General features: G+C 42.4%; 1 protein-coding gene across 14 annotated transcripts in view; it reads left to right on the top strand.

Moving 5' to 3' along the window:
* CALN1 (calneuron 1) overlaps window positions 1-18486 on the top strand; it is a 685843-nt gene that overhangs the window by 174413 nt on the left and 492944 nt on the right. For all 14 annotated transcript variants that reach the window (XR_001889765.1, XM_017895194.1, XM_017895192.1 and 11 more), the window contains one exon: window positions 9027-9151. Coding sequence is in view for 13 of the 14 variants with exons in the window: in XM_017895188.1 (XP_017750677.1) it covers window positions 9027-9151 (125 nt within the window). In the remaining variant the exon portion in view is untranslated. The remainder of the gene's footprint in view (window positions 1-9026; window positions 9152-18486) is intronic.

Raw genomic sequence — 18486 nt, 5'->3', positions numbered from 1 at the left:
GTGAACATCTCTTTCCAAATCCATGTTTAGTGGCATCATGTTGGCAACCATGTGAGTGCTCCCAATTCACATGAACAAAGAAAGAGCTATGTGAGTGCGCCATCTTGGAAATGGATCCTCCAGCCCCGGTCAGGACTTCTGATGATGGTGGCCCCAGTCAGTGTCTTGACTGCAATCAGAGAAGACTCCTTGAGCCAGAACCACCCAGCTAAGCAGCTCCTGATTCTGACCCACAGAACCTGAGATAATAAATATTTATTTTAAGTCACAAAGTTCAGGGGTAATTTATTATATATCAATAAATAACTATTATATACTAATAAATAACCCAATCACTTTGGAGTGCAACTTCACTAAATCCAATAAAGGTAAAGATTTGCATACTCAACAAGCAGGTAGTATTTTATTTAGGTATACAGTTCAGAGAACTACAAAGAGACACACATGGGGATATTCATTGCAGTACACTTTTCCATCAATTGGGTAATTTATACAATTGGGTATTTGTACAATGGAAAACTGTTGAGCAGTTAAAAATTAATTAACTAGGTATATGTGTATGGATTTAGATAGATCCCAGAAAGCCAATATAGAGTGAACCATGCAGGTTGCAAAAGCATATGGAAGGTGTAATATCATTTACGTAAATTTAAAGATAGACACAGCAATAATACAATATATTCTATATAGTTACATCAAAATGTGGACAAATTTAAAAGCATGGACAGGAAGGATATGTTCCACCTCCAGAATAGAGTTGTCACTGTGGAGGGAGGGAAGTGAAGAAATAGAGTAGGTGGTAAGGGTTTCAGTGTAGTATGTTATTTCTTTAAAAAAAATCTAAGCAAAGAAGGCAAAATATCATTAAATCTGGGTGGTGGGTACATGGGTGCATTATGGCATGTGCTAAAATTTCTGTTTCTTTGAAATATTCTTCATTGCCATTAATGCAGGTTTTCATTCTGTTACTGTTTTTGGATTTCTCCTTTGTTTGCAAATGTCTGCACCTTTTCCAAACTGGCTTACCTCTCAGCTTATTGCCTTTTCTTTTTGTCTTGACATCTCTTCTTCTCACTCTGATATTTCTTTATGAATTTGCATCCCTATGTCATAGACACCTTGCTGAAAAGTTTAGGGCATAAAACAGAAAGTTTGTAAAATTGTCCTTTCTTGTATTGTATCATTGTTGGCAATAGGCTTTTACTCTACTTCTTCTTGAAAGTTCTTCCTTCTCTAATGAGGCAGAATTTTTACACAGACTACTACGTTAGTGTTTTTGCTTACTCATTCTTGTCTGATTTGAGATCTGTCCAAACTCAGTGTTTGCCAACTGGCATACCCCTGCAGGATTTTAGCAAGGGAATAAAACTGTTTTAAAAGCGCTTAGCCAAATGTCCAGGGTCTAGCTGGCCTTTGTCGAGAGCATCTTTGCTGGAGTAAGATGAGATCTTCTTGTCCCCACCATGTAGCTCTTGAACTGAGAGGAGGAGATATATATTTCTGGGTTATTCGAGGCCTTCTACAGTTTTTTTCCTTTCTGAAGCAATGCTTGAAAAATCATGATCCCCATAGGTCATTACTCCTGGGGTCCTTCTCACCAACACCTGTGGCTTGCAGCCAATTTCTCATCTTCATGTACAGGGTTCATGTCTCAGACCTTCCATTTCTAGCCACCTTGCATACTGGGAGTTATGATCCATGAGTAGCTAGAGGAAAAAGGTTGTTGCTTCACAGTGGTGGAAAGGTCAGTGGTGGGATTTGACCTTGGCTGCTTGAATAAAGCAATTCCAACACAGTCAGAAGGGTGATTGCCTGCTGTTCTCGTTGGTCATCCCTAAGTCCCTGAAATAGAAGAGAATTTGGGTAGATAAAAATCTCTTCTTATCCCTGTACTATCTGACTCTATTATTCCCTCTCTGACTTCAAGGCTGCACCACTGATTATTCGTCATTCTAATCCTAACTGTACTGATTTTATGGAAGCTTCTTCCATACCCTGGCATTGGTGTCATTGAGAATATCACTATTTTGGTGTGCCTTCGTGGTTGTTTTTACAGGAATTTGGCAAAGGCTCTATCAGGGCTGGTTAGGCTCTTTAACCTTTAGCATGCAAGATCAATATTGCCCCTTGTATGTCTGGTAATTGTAGGACACGGATTGCCGTCAAGTCTGCAACAGATGCCATGTACTTCTCCAGCACTCTGTAGAGAGCTCAGGAATCAACTGAAGTCTTTCAACTTCTTTCAGAAGTCCATCTAAGACTTTTAAGAAGTCTTAAGCTCTTTGAAAAAGTTTCAGGGACAAGTTAAGATGCCATTTCTCCAAATGGTTTTCTTCCTCTCTCTGTGGTTCATTATCACAAATCTATACAACATAAATTAAATACTTTAGAGCTATGCTTCTCAAACTATTTGTGATGAAGGACCAGTTTTAATTTTTTTTTTATTTTTTAGTTTCAGTCTTGTGTAGACTGATACTTTAAAAAAATACAGTAAGAAAGAATTACCAGGAAAATAAAAGAAGCAAAATATACAAAATCGAGTCCACTGGTCATGTGCTTAGAAGTTGGGGCAATGCTCTAAATTGCTATTTCAATGCTTTCTCTCAATTCTTGTACTTATCTCACTGCAGACCAGCAACAAATGGTGTGCAAGTAGCAGTGGTCTATAGACCACACTTTGAGTAGTACTGCTTTAGAAGCCCTGTAGAACACTCAGGGCTTTGCTCAGAATAATACTGCTACCCTCCTGCAAATGTGCCTGGGTCTTTGGTACTGTAGAAGAAAAAAAAAAAAGAAGGTATATTAACGTGGGTTCTCCAAAGAAACAGAATCTGTCTATCTATCTATCTATCTATCTATCTATCTATCTATCTATCTATCTATCATCCATTCATCAATCATCTATCACATATCTCTATTTTTCTTTCTTTCTATCTATCTGTCTATCATCTATCTATCTATCTATCTATCTATCTATCTATCTATCTATCTATCTATCTATCTGTATAACTTTAAAGAGATTTATTGTAAGGAATTAGCTCATGCAGTTACAGACTCTGAAAATTCCACAGTCAGCTGTCAGCAAGCTGAAGACCCAAGAGAGTTGACGGTATAGTTCCAGTCTGGTTTGAAGACCTGAGAATCAGATAGTGAAAAGCTCCAGTCCAAGTCTGAGTTCAAGGGCAGAATAAGATGGATGTCCCAGCTTGAAGACAGTTTGAAGAACAAATTCTTTCTTACTCAGTGTGTTCATTCTATGTAAGCCTATTCATTCTATTCATTATTGGATGAGACCTACCCACACTGGAGAGGAGAATCTGCTTTACTCAGGCTACCAGTTCAAAAGTTAACCTAATCCAGCAACACCCTCACAGACACATCCAGAATAATGTTCAACCAAATATCTGGGCAACCCATGGCCCAGTCAAGTTGACACATGAAATTGACCATCACAAAAGGGCATCATTTCAAGTTAATGTGAATGAGGCTCTTTAGTTATTTAATTAATTTTTTTTATAGACAAGGTCTCCCTCTGTTGCCCAGGCTAAGGGGCAGTGGCAAGATTATAGTTCACTGCAGCCTCAAACTCCTGGGCTCAAGTGATCTTCCTACCTCAGCCTCCTGAGTAGCAGGGACTACAGGTGTGCACCACCATGCCTGACTAATTTTTAAAATTTTTTTCTAGAGACACAGTCTTACCATATTGCCCAGACTGGTCTTGAACTCCTAGCCTCAAGTGATCTTGCAGCATCAGCCTCCCAAAATGCTGAGATTACAGGTGTTAGCCACCATACATGGCCTCTTTAGTATATTACTCTGTCAAGAAATGTACCAGTTCCTTGACCCCATTAACAGTAACTGTCCCTTTTGGTTTTAACCTCTCAATATCTTTGATATGACCATTTAGCCTTCCTGGCACCCAGAAAATGGACTCTTCTTTGGCTCTGGCAGTTTCCATTCAAGTAGCTCCTTCTGCATGGTATTGCCAGAGCTTGCTGACACCATTCAGCACTGGAACGCGCTGGTGCTTTGCTGCTCACGCCTGATCCCTCAGCACAGTGGTTTACATGCCAGCCTCTCCCTGAAGCTTGCCCTTTGTCAGGTCTCAACGACCCTCCTTTGTAATCCAGCATGTAATCCAGGCATCAATCTAATTCGTCCATGACTTCTTGTTGCCCCTGCATCCTGCTTCATATAATCCTTAGCAAATAATTACTGGTGATACTCACTGAGCAGATGCCTGGTGCTAAGTATAGTGCTGTCTGTATTGTATCTTTTTAGAGTCAGAGTCTTGCTCTGTCACTCAGGCTGGAGTACAGTGGTGTGATCATAGCTCCCTGAAGTCTCAAATTACTGTGCCCAAATGATCCTCTCACTTCAGCCTCCCGAGTAGCTATGACTGCATGTGTGTACCACCATGCCCAGATAATTAATTAATTAATTAATTTTTTTTTTTTTGGTCTGTGTAGAGACAGGGTCTTGCTCTGTTGCCCAGGCTGGTCTGGAAATCTTGACATCAAGTGATCCTCCCGCCTTGGCCTCCCAAAGTGCTGGGATTACAGATGCGACCCACCATGCCTGGCTGTTTATCTTATCTAATATTTACAACAGTACTATTCTCTTCAGTATGTATTAAAACCCTAGTTTTATAGAAGAGGAGACAGGCTGACAGAGGTCAAGCAACTTATTTACCTGGCTAATAAGGGCAGAGGTAGGATTAAAATCTAACACTGTTTCACTGTTTTTGACTAGAAAGTGCTGGTTTTTTTTTTTTTGGAGGTGGAGTCTCCCTCTATGACCCAGGCTGGAGTGCAGTGACACAGTCTCAGCTCATTGCAACTTCCACTCCCGGGTTCAAGTGATCCTCGTGCCTCAGCCTCCCAAGTAGCTGGGATTACAGGCACCTGCCACTACGCCTGGCTAATATTTGTATTTTTAGTAGAGATGGGGTTTCACCATGTTGTCTAGGCTGGTTTCCAACTGCTGCCTTCACCTCCCAAAGTGCTGGGATTACAGGCATGTGCCCCTGCACCCAGCCAGTTCTTAACCATGAAACCACTCTGCCTGTCTTAGTTTCTACTGCTGTAACAAATACCTTAGATTAGCTAATTTATAAACAACAGAAATTCATTTCCTACAGTTCTAGAAGTTGGGAAGTCCAAGATCAAGACACCTATAGATTTTGCATCTGGTGAGGGCTGCTCTTGGCTTCCAATATGCTGCCTTGTTGCTGCATTTTCACATGGTGGAAGGCAGAAAGACAAAAGGGCTTGTTAGTTCCTTCCAGCCCTTTTATAAGGGTATTAATCCCATCCATGAGGCGAGGAACGCTCATGGACCTAATCAGCTTCTAAAGGCTCCATCTCTTAATACTATCACATTAGAGTCTTAGGTTCCAGTGTATGAATTATTGGGGGCCACATTCATTCAGACCATATCACTGGCTTACATAAAGTACAGAAAGATTGTTTTCATGACAGTTGCTTAAATATTTCACAATGAGTGAAACTGCTGTTGCAAATATTTATTTATTTTTGTTTGTTGCCCTGTATAGCAGGATCCATCTTCAAGTTTTAGTTTCAGGATAAGATTTGTCTTTGCTTGATCTTATATATTTCTCTTCCCTTAGCCAAGGAGAGAATCTTAAAGCTTGGGTTTCCCTAGGCAGCTTGGAGTGAAATTTAGTCCTTAATTGTAGCAGCTGTTTTTAGCTTATTTAGGATAATGTTCTTCCCTTTCTTGAACATGACTTTATATATCTATATGGATGGTTCAATTGCACGTTTTCTTTCCCACTAGACTTTGAGCTTTTTGAATTCAGAGACTAAATGAACTGAATGTGTACCTAATTTTGTAAGCTGCCTTTTTTTTTTTCAGAAGCAAATTATGTTGGTATATCAAGTGGGATTCAGTTGTGACCAGTTTTCTTTGCAAAGTACTCAACATTTATTCTGTGGCTGAACTGGGGCGTGGGTTGGATATGTTTGCTTGAGTATAACATCCTTATTATGACTGTAAAATTTTGTGTAACGAATCCAAAGCTGCAGACAACCAGGTAAAAGGTGACAATAGGAAGATATTTATAAAATGCTGAGAAACTAGAGTGATGCATGGTGGAATGGAAGGAATACTTTTTGTACCGACCTTAGTGGGTCTTGTTCCGGGTAGCAAATTAGATAAGAACACAGCAGGTGTCTTTCCATGCTTATGAAGACTTAAACATTGGTTAAGATAGCAGCTGGTGAGGCTCATCTAGTGAGGCTTAGCTAACAAATTAGATAATATCAGAGCAGGTGTCTTCCCATATTTATGAAGACTTAAACATGTTAAGATAACAGCTGGTGAGGCTCACTGCGTGTAGGACTGGTGCTGTGGGTGAAGTTGAAATCACACAAGAAGTGTTAGCCAGGGTTGACATCTCATTTTCTGGACCATGGATGTCTCAGTCTGTTTTGTGCTGCTATAACAGAATACCTGAGACTGGGTTGTTTACAAAGAGCAAAGATTTGTTTCTTACAGCTCTGCAGGCTGGGAAGTCCAAGGGCAAGAGTCTTTCAGGGGCCTTCTTGCTGTGTCGTCCTGTAGCACAAGAGGAAGAGAGCATGAGTGTTACTAGAGAGAGAATGAAAGAGACAGAGAAGGGAAAGGGGCTGAATTCATTTTTTTTTTTTTTTTTTGAGAGGCTCTTGTTGCCCAGGCTGGAGAGCGATGGCATGGTTTCAACTCACTGCAATCTCTGCCTCCCGGGTTCAAGCAGTTCTTCTGCCTCAGCCTTCCGAGTAGCTGGGATTACAGGTGTGCACTACCACGCCTGGCTAATTTTTTGTATTTTTAGTAGAGGTGGGGTTTCACCATGTTGGCTAGGCTGGTCTCGAACTTCTGACCTCAGGTGATCCACCTGCCTAGGTCTCCCAAAGTGCTGGGATTACAGGTGTGAGCCACCGTACCCAACTGAACTCATCCTTTTATCAGGAACTCACTCCTGTGATAGATAACCTACACCTGCAATAACAGCATTAATTCTGCCCTCATGACCGAATCACCTCTCAGAGGTCCCACCTCTCAACACTGTAGCATTGGGGATTAAGTTTCCGACACATAAAATTTGGGGGAGACATTCACATTATGGCAGTGGGTATCAGTCCATACTCAAATGACCATGACACACAGTCCCAAGAAATCAGGATTGGCCTTAAGGAAAAGACAGAGTAGTCCTAATTCATACATGCGATTCTCCCTTTGAAAGCTTTTTGGTCTGAAAATTAACTTGGAGGGAAAAGGAGGTGGTCATCAAAGTATTCTTCCAGAGAAAGATTCTTGTATTATGTTTAAATATAAGGATAGATTTTGGAACATCTGACTTGTAACTAGCTGAAGATGTACCCCTTATAATTGGCAAATGCATGTGCCCTTTGTAATCAGCATCCTGCCATTTGCAATTGTCCTGTGGATGTACACGTTGTTAGCCATGGGAAGAGTTAAGGGCGAGGGGATGGGTTGCAAGCTGACAGTTGGCTCTTGCCTCAGCCATGTGTCTGTTTTACTTTTTGGGGCCCCGAGCATTTGGGAGAGTTGTCCCAGTTGTTGTGATGAGCAAAAAGCACCTTTGATAGAAATAGAGAAACCAGGAAGTGTTGCCTACTTTGTAGGAAGATAATTAATTCATTTTTAGACATTTTGAGTTTGAAATGAGGGTTTGACATCCGGGTGGAAATGTCTGGCGCTTAGCTGGGGCTGCCTAATGGAAATAGCATGTAGGATGCTGGAGTTCTAGAACAACTTCTGTCACTAACTGGCTTTGTGTTCCTGGTTAAACCTTTTAATTTTCAGGGGTTTCACAGGTTGATTGCTGCCCAGTTCACCTTCCAGAAGCTCTGATACAAAGGTGTTCTCTACCCACACCTTGTGATTGACTCCCTGTGCTTCCTGCCTGTTGGCCCTAATTCTGCTCAAAGGTTTATCCATCCTCTTAATCCCCCTTGCTAGATGGGGAAGCAGAATATGAAGCATTCAGCGTCTTGTTCAAAGTCACGGAGAGCATCATTGGACAAGTTGGGCCAGGAGCTGTGCTCTTTCTGCTTTAGAGATGATCATCTTCCCAGCTGCCTTTCCTCTTTCTTGTCTTTGCTTGTTCTTCCATTCTCTTCCATTGTCTTTGCTGTCCTTTTATCTCACATCTCTTTTTTCATAGCCTGGACCCTCTAGTCAGCCTTGCATTAGTGGAAAGTTCTAAGCCCTACTGATGACCATCTGGGTGCAGGAGCTTTTTTCTATTGGTCTAAAAGGATGCTTTAAATTTGTGTGCGAGTGCTGGAAGCAGCTTCATTGTGGGACACCTGAAGGCTGTCACTCCCCTTTGCAGCAGGGCAGGTGTGATTAGCATTTCAGAACGTGTGTGATTAGCATTTCAGAATGTGTGTGCTCACACACCACTCATGTAAGCAGCATCTGCATCTCAACCAGGCTTGGCAGCTGCTTCTTGAGATGCAGACCATTGCATGTACTTACTTAGAGCTTGGGCATTTCCTACCTGTTTTGAGTGCTGTGTGAGTGCAATGTCTGTATTATCTGGGAGAAATGAGACACTTGGATCTCTGCTTGATCACAGCCAAGACATGTAGTCCCCGGGCATGCCAACACTTCTGGGATTCTCAGTCCTTTCTTACAAGCATCAAGTGAGAATTTATCAGGCCGAGGAAAGGAGTCAAGAGTGTTGCCATTTGCATAAAGAGATAGTTTGATGGTGATGTGGTGTGCCATGATTAACAAGGACAACATGGTTCAAATTCATAATTAAATGGGGAAAATGAAGTAAGATGTACAGTGAAGAAATGGGAAGAACCTGAGTTCCTTTGGAAATTGCTCAGGTCATTGGGACCCTGGAAATATACTGACTTTCCCACTAGAAATATTGTTATTTTAACAATGACACCGGCCATCTGAAAATCGGATGGTCCTTTAAGAAAGGAAAGGAAGAATGAATGATGATGTCTTTCTTTTCCCCTCCCCTTTTCTCTCTTGGGCAGGGAAAAGATGCCGTTCCACCATGTGACCGCCGGCTTGTTGTACAAGGGGAATTACCTCAACCGATCGCTCTCTGCTGGCAGTGACAGTGAACAGCTGGCTAATATCTCCGTGGAAGAGCTCGACGGTAAGGAGCCTACCCTGTTTGGGGGGTTGGCCCCCCTCCCAGGGAGGTGTTTGTGGCTATTCTGAAGCTTAGTTGAATGCCCTGGACTTTGGCCACTCCTTGGCAGTTGTGGCCAAGTGTAACCATGATGGGAAAGAGTTCAGAGACAAAATTTTACCCAAGTGGCTTTGTGTGTGTGTGTGTGTGGGACAGATCTGATAGCCTGAACAATCTACGGTGGATATTTCAGTTTTCTTGGATATTGACTGGGGGGATAGCCTTCACCTCTCTTAAAATGTGTTTTCCAATTTCCAGAGTCTTTATCACCAGTGGAATTGTGGTTTCTATGTTGTCACCAACAATAGAGTCCATCTGCAGGGGAGGTTTAAGCCCTGTTAATGGCTGTCTCTTGACTTCTGGCCATAGTGCTTTGAATCCTGCCCAAATCGGAATCATCTGGAAGCTCTGTCTAGGTGGCAATGGATAGCAATTATTTTAATTGCCTCTGTTTCTTTGTAACACAGTACAGCCCTGGGTGTTCAAGGCAGGGGTTAGGGATGGACATAAACCTGGGAACATGATGACTAAATTCATCCTAGGACTGTGTCTCATTGTATCTTGGATAAACCGATCCTCTAATTAAAAAAAATTAAAAATAGGAAAAACAAGTTTTGTTTTGTTTTGTTTTGTTTTCTTCCTGGAATAGGGAATTAGGTTGATTTAGCCTGATGTTTTTACCTAGGTACTGCATCTGCTGAGGTCAAACCAGAATCAGTTTTCCCCAGTGTTTTTGAATACTTTGTTGCTTGTAATAATACAATTTTAAAGCACAAGGTTTAAATTTGCTTTCTCAAGTAGAGAAGTAAAAATTACCCCAGATGGCCCACATGTTTGCTTTTAAGTGTAATGGTTCAAATCAATGTGCTTTGTATGTGCACATTAGGGAGCCTCATTTCTCCCAGAAGGAAGGTGGAGGACATTCGACTCTGAGACAGTGAAGCCAAACTTGCTTCACAACAGGCAGGAGGTGAGGGAGGTGAAGGGAAGAGGCCTAAAATAGCTTCTCCTTCTGTCATCATTTTGCCTGCATGCTTATTTAAATGCTTGCTTATTTACATGAATGAAGAGGGAGGCAGCAGAGGATGTGGCCCTGGTAGGTTGGGTCCAAGGAGAGTCTGGGGGATGTTTGAAGAAGTGTAGTGATGGGGGCAGAGTCAAGATTCCTAGGGATAGCAGCTTCTCACTGTGGTCTGGACAAAGACTGATGGTCTGAGAGGAGATCGGGGACCCTTACATCTTCTGGTCTTCAGTTGAGCAAAAGGTATACTGATGTAGGACACAGAAGCGGGAAATTGAGCTCTGACCTCCTCCAAAGTGAGCCCATAAAGGCGACCACAAATCAGGCTGAGGTTGCCCTTGGGTGGTATCTTGGTCTGTTCAGGCTGCTGTAACAAGACACCATAGACTAGGTGGCTCATAAAGAACAGAAATTTATTTCTCACAGTTTGGGAGGCTTGGAAGTCTAAGATCAAGGTGCCAGCAGATTTGATGTCTGGGGAGGGCCACTTTCTGATTTATAGATGTCACCATCTTGCTATGTCCTCATATGGTGGAGAGAGTGAATAAGTTCTTTTGGGCCTTGAGTATATAAGGGCACTGTCTTAGTCTGCTTTGTGTTGCTATAACAACATAGTACGTTGTGGGTAATTTATACAGAAAAGAAGTATATTTGGCTGATGGTTCTGAAGACTGGGAAGTCCAAGTGCACAGCACCGGTATCTGGTGAGGGCCTTCATGCTGTTTCATCCCATGACAGAGGTGGAAAGGCAAGAGAGGGTAAGAACAAGAAAGCCAGAGAGGACTAAACTCACTTTTATAATAATCCACGCTCTGGATAATGAACTTCCCCCTGAGATAATGACATTAATCCATTCATGAGGGCAGATCTTTCATAGTCTAATCACATCTTAACCATCTCACCTCTTAGCACTATCATAATGCCAATTAAATGTCAATGTGAGGTTTGGAAGGGACTTTCAAACCATAGCAGGCACTAATCCCATTCATGAGGGCTTTTCCCTCCTAATCACCTCCTGAAAGACCTCACTTCTTAATGACATCACGTTGTTGATTAGGTTTCCACATATGCATTTTGGGGGGACCCAAACATTCAGCTCATAGCAGTGTGTTTGGGAGGTGAAGTGAGGCCCTGGCTTCTCCTACCTATGGGAGTCTTCAATGTGAATGAATATTAGGGCAGGTGGTGCATTAATGTGGGGTGGATGTTTGGTTGTGTTTATTTGGGTAGATCCCCGAGGCTCAGTCATCAGTTAGCAGGAGGGACTGGGAGTCCCCCATGCATGCAGGACCCACTGAGTGGCCCTGGCTGAGAACTGGGTAACACTATCTATATGTTTCGGGCAATTCTTTAAGAGGTTAAAAATCACTAACCAAATGGAGTCTGGAAATCATCCATGGCTTTCCATGTTCTCCCCACTTCCTGCTTCCCAACTTTGCCATGAATGATTAGGAGATGATTTCTCTGTGACTTCTCAGCACAATGGCTTTTTTCACTGTTAAATTCAATCTCTGCTAAGGCAACTGTTCAGGGCAACTGTGGAGGTGCATGGCTTTTCAAGAGGGCTGCTGGCTGGATTTCAACCCTCCTCTCCCTACTTAGGTGCCCTGCTGAAATTGCCCTCCACTTTCTTGGCCAAATAGAAAAGCATATAAACTTGCTATTTTAATCAGGCAAAGGCAGCTTGAGAAGGACTGAAATGCACTTTTTCAGTATGTAGATTAGTAGGAGTAATTCTAAGAGCCCTCCAAGCCCAGGCTGGCAGCCTGAGCATTGGCAGCCTTGGGGTATTTTATTGAGTGAACTGGGAGCTTTGTAAAGGCCTGAGATTGGCTGGGTGAAGATGCTGTGTTTGTCCTTCAGGAGGGTAATCCAGGCTCTCAACCTGGGGAAAGGCCATTTATTTTCTGATGGAAGATTCATTCTACTTATTTATTTAGTTTTTGCCAAGGTGAACACTGAATTATGACTGCTTCTGGTTTATTACAAGCATCTCGGGGCTCTGGGCAGTACAGTGCAGATGTGTTTGGAGTTTAGAGCAGGCACGCAGGGTCTGGAAACCAACTGGCTTGAATCAATTCAGATGACTATAGATTGGTCGTGGGGAAGCCAGTTTCCAGGGCAGAGTTTGCTTGCTGTTCTCTCGGGCTGCTTCATGGCATGGTGACCCTAAAGTTCTGCTGGTTGGGGACACTCATTTACCCTCAGAGGACAGGTGGTGCTGCGCTGGGAGGTTGACGTGTTGGACACTGATGGACATCGCAGCATCCTTTGTGGTCTGGCTGCCTTGAGCATAGGCATTAGTTGGGTGCTATCCTTATCTGCTCTCTACCTCTCCACCCTGTAGCCACTGCAGCCTTCTGCTTGTGAGTGGCTACAGGTTTCCCCACCTGTTCGTGTTTACCACCAATGATGGAAAATCCCTTTCCCCCAGTGTAAGGGCCAAAGGTGTGCCCTTCATGAATGGTTATCCTCTGAAAACAGGCATGAAAAGGACCACTGCCATGCAGGTCATTTTCAACTGCAGTTCCCTTCTGGAAAGTTTCTATTTCTTCTCTTTAAACAAAGCTCGGGAGGGAAACATGCAAAGCTGAATCAAAATGATCAAAGTTGGGAATCACCCAACCAAACTCAGTGAAGGTGGATTGATGGAGAGTCATTCATTCATTCATCCATTTTTATTCATTCGTTAAAAGGATGTTTAGTAGGTGGAGGAGGAAATGCCTTCTAGGTAGTAGAGGAAAATCAAATAAGCATAATATTCATTGCCTCTTTCCAAGGAGCTTACATCTATCCAGGAAGTTTATGCATATACCAGATTTATTAGCAACATCTTATACTTTTAGAGTGCATTATATGGAATTCTATTAGATATATGCAGTGTGATTGTTGAATAGTTTTCTTAATGCTATTTATTGAATAATCTCATCATGCTTTTTTTTTTTTTTTTTTTTTTTGAGACAACAGAGTTTCACTCTGTCACCCAAGCTGGAGTGCAGTGGCACGATCTTTGCTCACTGCAACCTCCACCTCCCAGGTTCAAGCTATTCTTCTGCCTCAGCCTCCCAAGTAGCTGGGATTACAGGCATGTACCGCCACGCCTGACTAAGTTTTGTATTTTTAGTAGAGACAGCGTTTCACCAGGTTGGCCAGGCTGGTATTGAACTCCTGACCTCAAGTGATTCACCCACCTTGGCCTCCCAAAGTGCTGGAATTACAGTTGGGAGCCTCTGTGCTTGGCCTTGTAATGCTATCTTAATCTTAAACTAAATTCACCTCCATCTGAAGTTTACCTATTTTCTTTAATATTTAATTTCTATTGTATATAAATATATCTTAATTTATTTTCCTGTTTTATTCTCAATGGACATTTGGGTTGTTTCCAGTTTGTATTAGGAAATAACTATTAGCCATCTTCCAGTTTGTGAAAATCTCTTCTGTTTCTGGTCATAAATTATTTATATATATATTCATAATAAAAGTCTTTTTCTCCAAGTCTTCCAGATGATAGTACCTTTCCTTTGCATGAAATTTTTTTTGTATAATTTATATTGCTTTTTTCTATTATGCTTTGTAACTCAACATTATGAAGTTTTTTTTTGTAGGCTCAGTATTTGTCAGTAAACAAGGTGTGTAAAGAGTCTAGCTTTGGCCAGGCACAGTGGCTCATGCCTGTAATCCCAGCACTTTGGGAGGCTGAGGCAGGAAGATCACGTGAGGCCAGGAGTTGGAGATCAGCCTGGACAACATAGGGAGACCCTGTCTCTACAAAAAATTAGCTGGATGTGGTGGTGCATGCCTGTAGTCCCTGCCACTTGGGAGGCTGAGGATTGCCTGAGCCCAGGAGTTTGAGGCTACTGTGGGCTATGATTGTACTACTGCACTTGCACTTGAGCCTTGGTGACAAAGAAAGACCCTGTCTCTAGGGAAAAAAGAAAAAAGAAAAAAAATGAATCTTGCCTTCTTCACTTTATCCCAAACCTGAGATAATATTCCCCACCCCCACCCTGCCTTTTTTTTTTTTTTTTTTGAGACGGAGTCTCGCTCTGTCGCCCAGGCTGGAGTGCGATGGTGCAATCTTGGTTCACTGCAACCTCTGCCTCCTGGGTTCAAGCAATTCTCCTGCCTCAGCCTCCTGAGTAGCTGGGATTACAGGTGCCTGCCACCACGCCCAGCTAATTTTTGTATTTTTAGTAGAGATGGGGTTTCACATGTTAGTCAGGATGGTCTCGATCTCCTGACCTTGTGATCTACCCGCCTTGGCCTCCCAAAGTGCTGGGATTACAGGCGTGAGCCACTGCGCCTGGCCTCCCCTTTTTATCCTTAGACTGGTGAGAGATGGATATGCATGCCGTCTCCAGTTTCCAGAAGACATTCATGTAGCCCGTGGCTCTGGGCAGAGGCGGGGGATCTCGATGGTCTTTCCTGCTGTCTTTGCTCCCAGTGCCACAGAATTCTCCATCTCTGTTGTTTGTTCTTCCCCTCTCCTTCTCTCCTTCCCATTCCCAAACTACTCTTGTACATTCAGTCATCCTAGGAATATTTTGGCTTTCACCTGTGCTGTATAGATAACCCAGGATGCGACATACCAACCCATGGCTGCAGTTAAGTTGTGTTCCCCAAATGAGCTTAAAAAAGGGTGCTGCTGAAGTGGGCTTGAGTTGAGGAATAGATTCCCATGGAAAACAGTTGCTGTGAAGTAGGGAGTGACTGCATGATTTGCTGTCAATGTATTGTGGTGAGTCAGTCTTCCTTCCTTATGTGCCACTGTAGTTCCAAGTGTGGGTGGAAATGGTGTCTCTCCAATTTCATTGGTGGGGCAATTAGCAAACATTCTCAGTCTCTCACATGTGTGCATGTCTCAAAATTAATATTTCTTTTTCTTTCTCCCTTTTCTCTCTCTCTCTCTCTCTCTCTCTTTCCCCCTTTCCTCCTTTCCTCCTTCCTTCCTTCCTTCCTTCCTTCCTTTTTTTCTTTTTTTTTCTTTTTCTTGAGACAGAGTCTGGCTCTGTCGCCCAGGTTGGAGTGCAGTGGTGCAATCTCGGCTCATTGCAACCTTCACCTCCTAGGTTCAAGCGATTCTCTGACTTTAGCCTCCCAAGTAGCTGGTACTATAGGCGTGCACCACCACACCCAGCTAATTATTGTATTTTTAGTAGAGATGGGGTTTTGCCATGTTGGCCAGGCTGGTCTTGAACTTCTGACCTCAGGTGGTCAACTTGCCTCGGCCTCCTGAAATGCTGAAATTACAGGCATGAGCCAACATAGCTGGCCTCAAAATTAATATTTATACTGATACACTCTTTCGTATATTGTAGGGGGTATTTTCATTTGAGTATGGGAACAGACATACTAGACTGCCATCCTTTGAACCTGGGGTTCCATTTTAGTAGTTGACCAATGTCACTTTGACTATTCCAGAGTCACTGCTCTCCTGCAGCTCAGTTTTCTCTAGGAGCCCCTATTTGCCTCCTCTAGATGACTGTTTTTTTTTTTTAAATTTTTGACAGAATCTCACTGTGTCACCCAGGGTGGAGTACAGCGGCACGATCTCAGCTCACTGCAACCTCTGCCTCCTGGGTTCAAGCAATTCTTCTGCTTCAGCCTCCCAAGTGGCTGGGGTTACAGGTGCCTGCCATCACGCCCAGCTAAATTTTGTATTTTTAGTAGAAATGGGGTCTCACCATGTTGGCCAGGCTAGTTTTGAATTCCTGACCTCAGGTTATCTGCCTACTTCAGCCTCCAAAGTGCTGGGATTATAGGCGTGAACCACCATGACTGGCCTAGATGACTTTTAATGTTTACTCAGAACTTTCTTCAGCGTCTGGCACTGTTGTTCACACCTTTGTTTTTGCGGTCCATCACTGCCTTGGTACCCATGTCATTACCTAGATCCCCTCCTTCCTCTTGTCTACGTATTTGTCATCTCTGCATTCGTTGTGTACCCCTCATCCCCTGCCTACTGAAATTTTTTTTTTTTTTTTTTTTTTAAAGGCAGGCACAGTGGCTCATGCTTATAATCGTAACTACTCACGAGGTCGAGGAGGGAGGATTGCTTGAGCCAAGGAAATAAGGCTGTAGTGAGCTATGATCGTGCCACTGCACTCCCTCAGAAAAAAGAAAACAAAAAGAATTTTTTAAAAAAAGAATGGAAGACAGATATTTGCCGTGCGTTCCTAAACCTCTATAGATTTGAAATTTTTAAAAAAGATTAAAGAAATATGAGGCACACTCTTGTCTCCTGGGGTTGGTTTTTGTTGCCATCTGTCTGGGCTTCTACATGCTGATGACCTCAAGATCTATATCTCTAGTCCTGCCTCCCTCTTGGATTTTAGACCTAGTACCTGTAGTCCTGTGCAGGTGTCTCACAAGTCCCTTAAACTCCAAATATCTAAAGCTGAAATGGATTTTCTTTATTCTTGAAAACTGCCCCTTGTCTGGGATTTTTCCCAGGAAATTGTATTGCCAGTCAGTCACAGCAGTCATCTGGGAATCATCCTTGTTATCTCTTGGTCCTTACATACAATTGTGAGTCCCACATATCTTGACCTCTCTACGTATTATATAACTCTTCCTTCCTCTCTGATCACACTGGTATTGCCTTGGGTCAGGTTTCCACTTCCTAGACAATAGCATTCACTAGAACTGATCTTGTTGGGTTTCATGTGTGATCCACCCACATGTCAGTTCAGTTCGATATCATTGGAGTGATGCTACTCAAATGCACACCTCGTTAGGTTATTCCTTGGCTTATAACTTCTTTTTTTGTTTGCTTTTAAGACAGTGTCTTGCTCTGTTGCCCAGGCTGGAGTGCAGAGGCACAAACATGGCTCACTGTAGCATCAACCTCCTGATCTCAAGCGATCCTCCTGCCTCAGCCTTCCAAGTAGATGGGACTACAAGTGTGGGTCACTACACCTGCTAAATTAAAAAAAATTTTTTTTTTTTTTTAGAGATGGGGTCTCACTATGTTGCCCAGGCTGGTCTTGAACTCCAGGGCTAACGTAATCCTCCCACTTCATTCTCCCAAAGTGCTGGGGTTACAGGCATGAGCCACCACACCCAGCCTTGGCTTATAACTTTTATCTTCTTTTTTTGTATATATATATACATATATATATTTTTAATATCTCTTTAGTTTTAAAAAATTCAAATCTGCAGAGGTTTTTGGAAAGTACAGTGAATATTTGTATATCCTTCACTTATTTATTATTTTTTAGAATTTATTTATTTAGGTTTTTCAGGCAGGGTCTTGCATTGTCATCCTGGTGAGTTCAGTGGTGCCATCAAAGCTCACTGCAGTCTTGATCTCCTGGGCTCAAGTGATCCTCCTGCCTCAGCCTCCCAAGTAGTTGGGATTATAGGCATGAAGCATTGTGCCTGGCTTACTTTTTAACATTTTTCAGCATTTAGGTTTTTTTTTTTCTCTCTCTCAACACACACACATACACACACACACACACACACACGGAAACACACACAATTTTTTTTCAAACCTGGAATTTTTATTTGGTTCTTTTTTACAGTTTCCATTTCTTTGGTGAGATACCCTATCTGTTTAATCATTAAAAAATAGTTTTCTTTAATTCTTTGAATATACTTTCCTATGTTTATAATAGCTCTTTAAAGTTGTATGTGCTAAATCCAACATCAAGGCTCTAGGCCATCCTGGGATTGGTTTTTATGGACTTTTTAAAAAGACTGTGGTCAGATTTTCTTGTTTCTTTGCATGCCTGTGAATATTTGACTATAGACTGAACATTGTGAATTCTATGTTAGAGTGACTACGTGTTCTGTTATATTTCTCTGAAGAGTGCTAATTTTTGTTGTAGTAGGTAATTCAATTACTGGCTGACCACTTTGAACTTGTGTAGGTTTATTTTTATGCTCTGTTAGGGCAAATCAGTGGAAACTGACCATTTCTTAAGAGGTGGTCTTTCTAGTGTCTTAGCTGGATGCCTGCAGTACTAATGAGGTTTTTCCACTATCTGCTGCTTCAGTTATAGTGTTTGTTTTCTGTTCTCAACCTCATAGCAGCTGCTTCCTGGTAAGTCTTATTTAATCTCACCTTGCATCTGGATAACATAGGCTTCAACCAAATGTTCATGGGGAACCCACACACGGGCTTCTGATGTTCCCTCTTTGCATAGTGTTCTTCTCTCTGCTGTCCTACCCTGCAGATTCTAGTTCCTGCAGCTACTACATGAATTACGGTTGGGAAATTGTCCCCAGGCAGACAGCCAGGATGAGCATAGGGCTCGCCATGTGAATTTCCCTT

The sequence above is a fragment of the Rhinopithecus bieti genome, unplaced genomic scaffold (assembly GCF_001698545.2).
Source record: "Rhinopithecus bieti isolate Rb0 unplaced genomic scaffold, ASM169854v2 scaffold_23236, whole genome shotgun sequence".
Lineage (NCBI taxonomy): Eukaryota > Metazoa > Chordata > Mammalia > Primates > Cercopithecidae > Rhinopithecus > Rhinopithecus bieti.
This window is presented reverse-complemented; position numbering and strand designations above follow the sequence as displayed.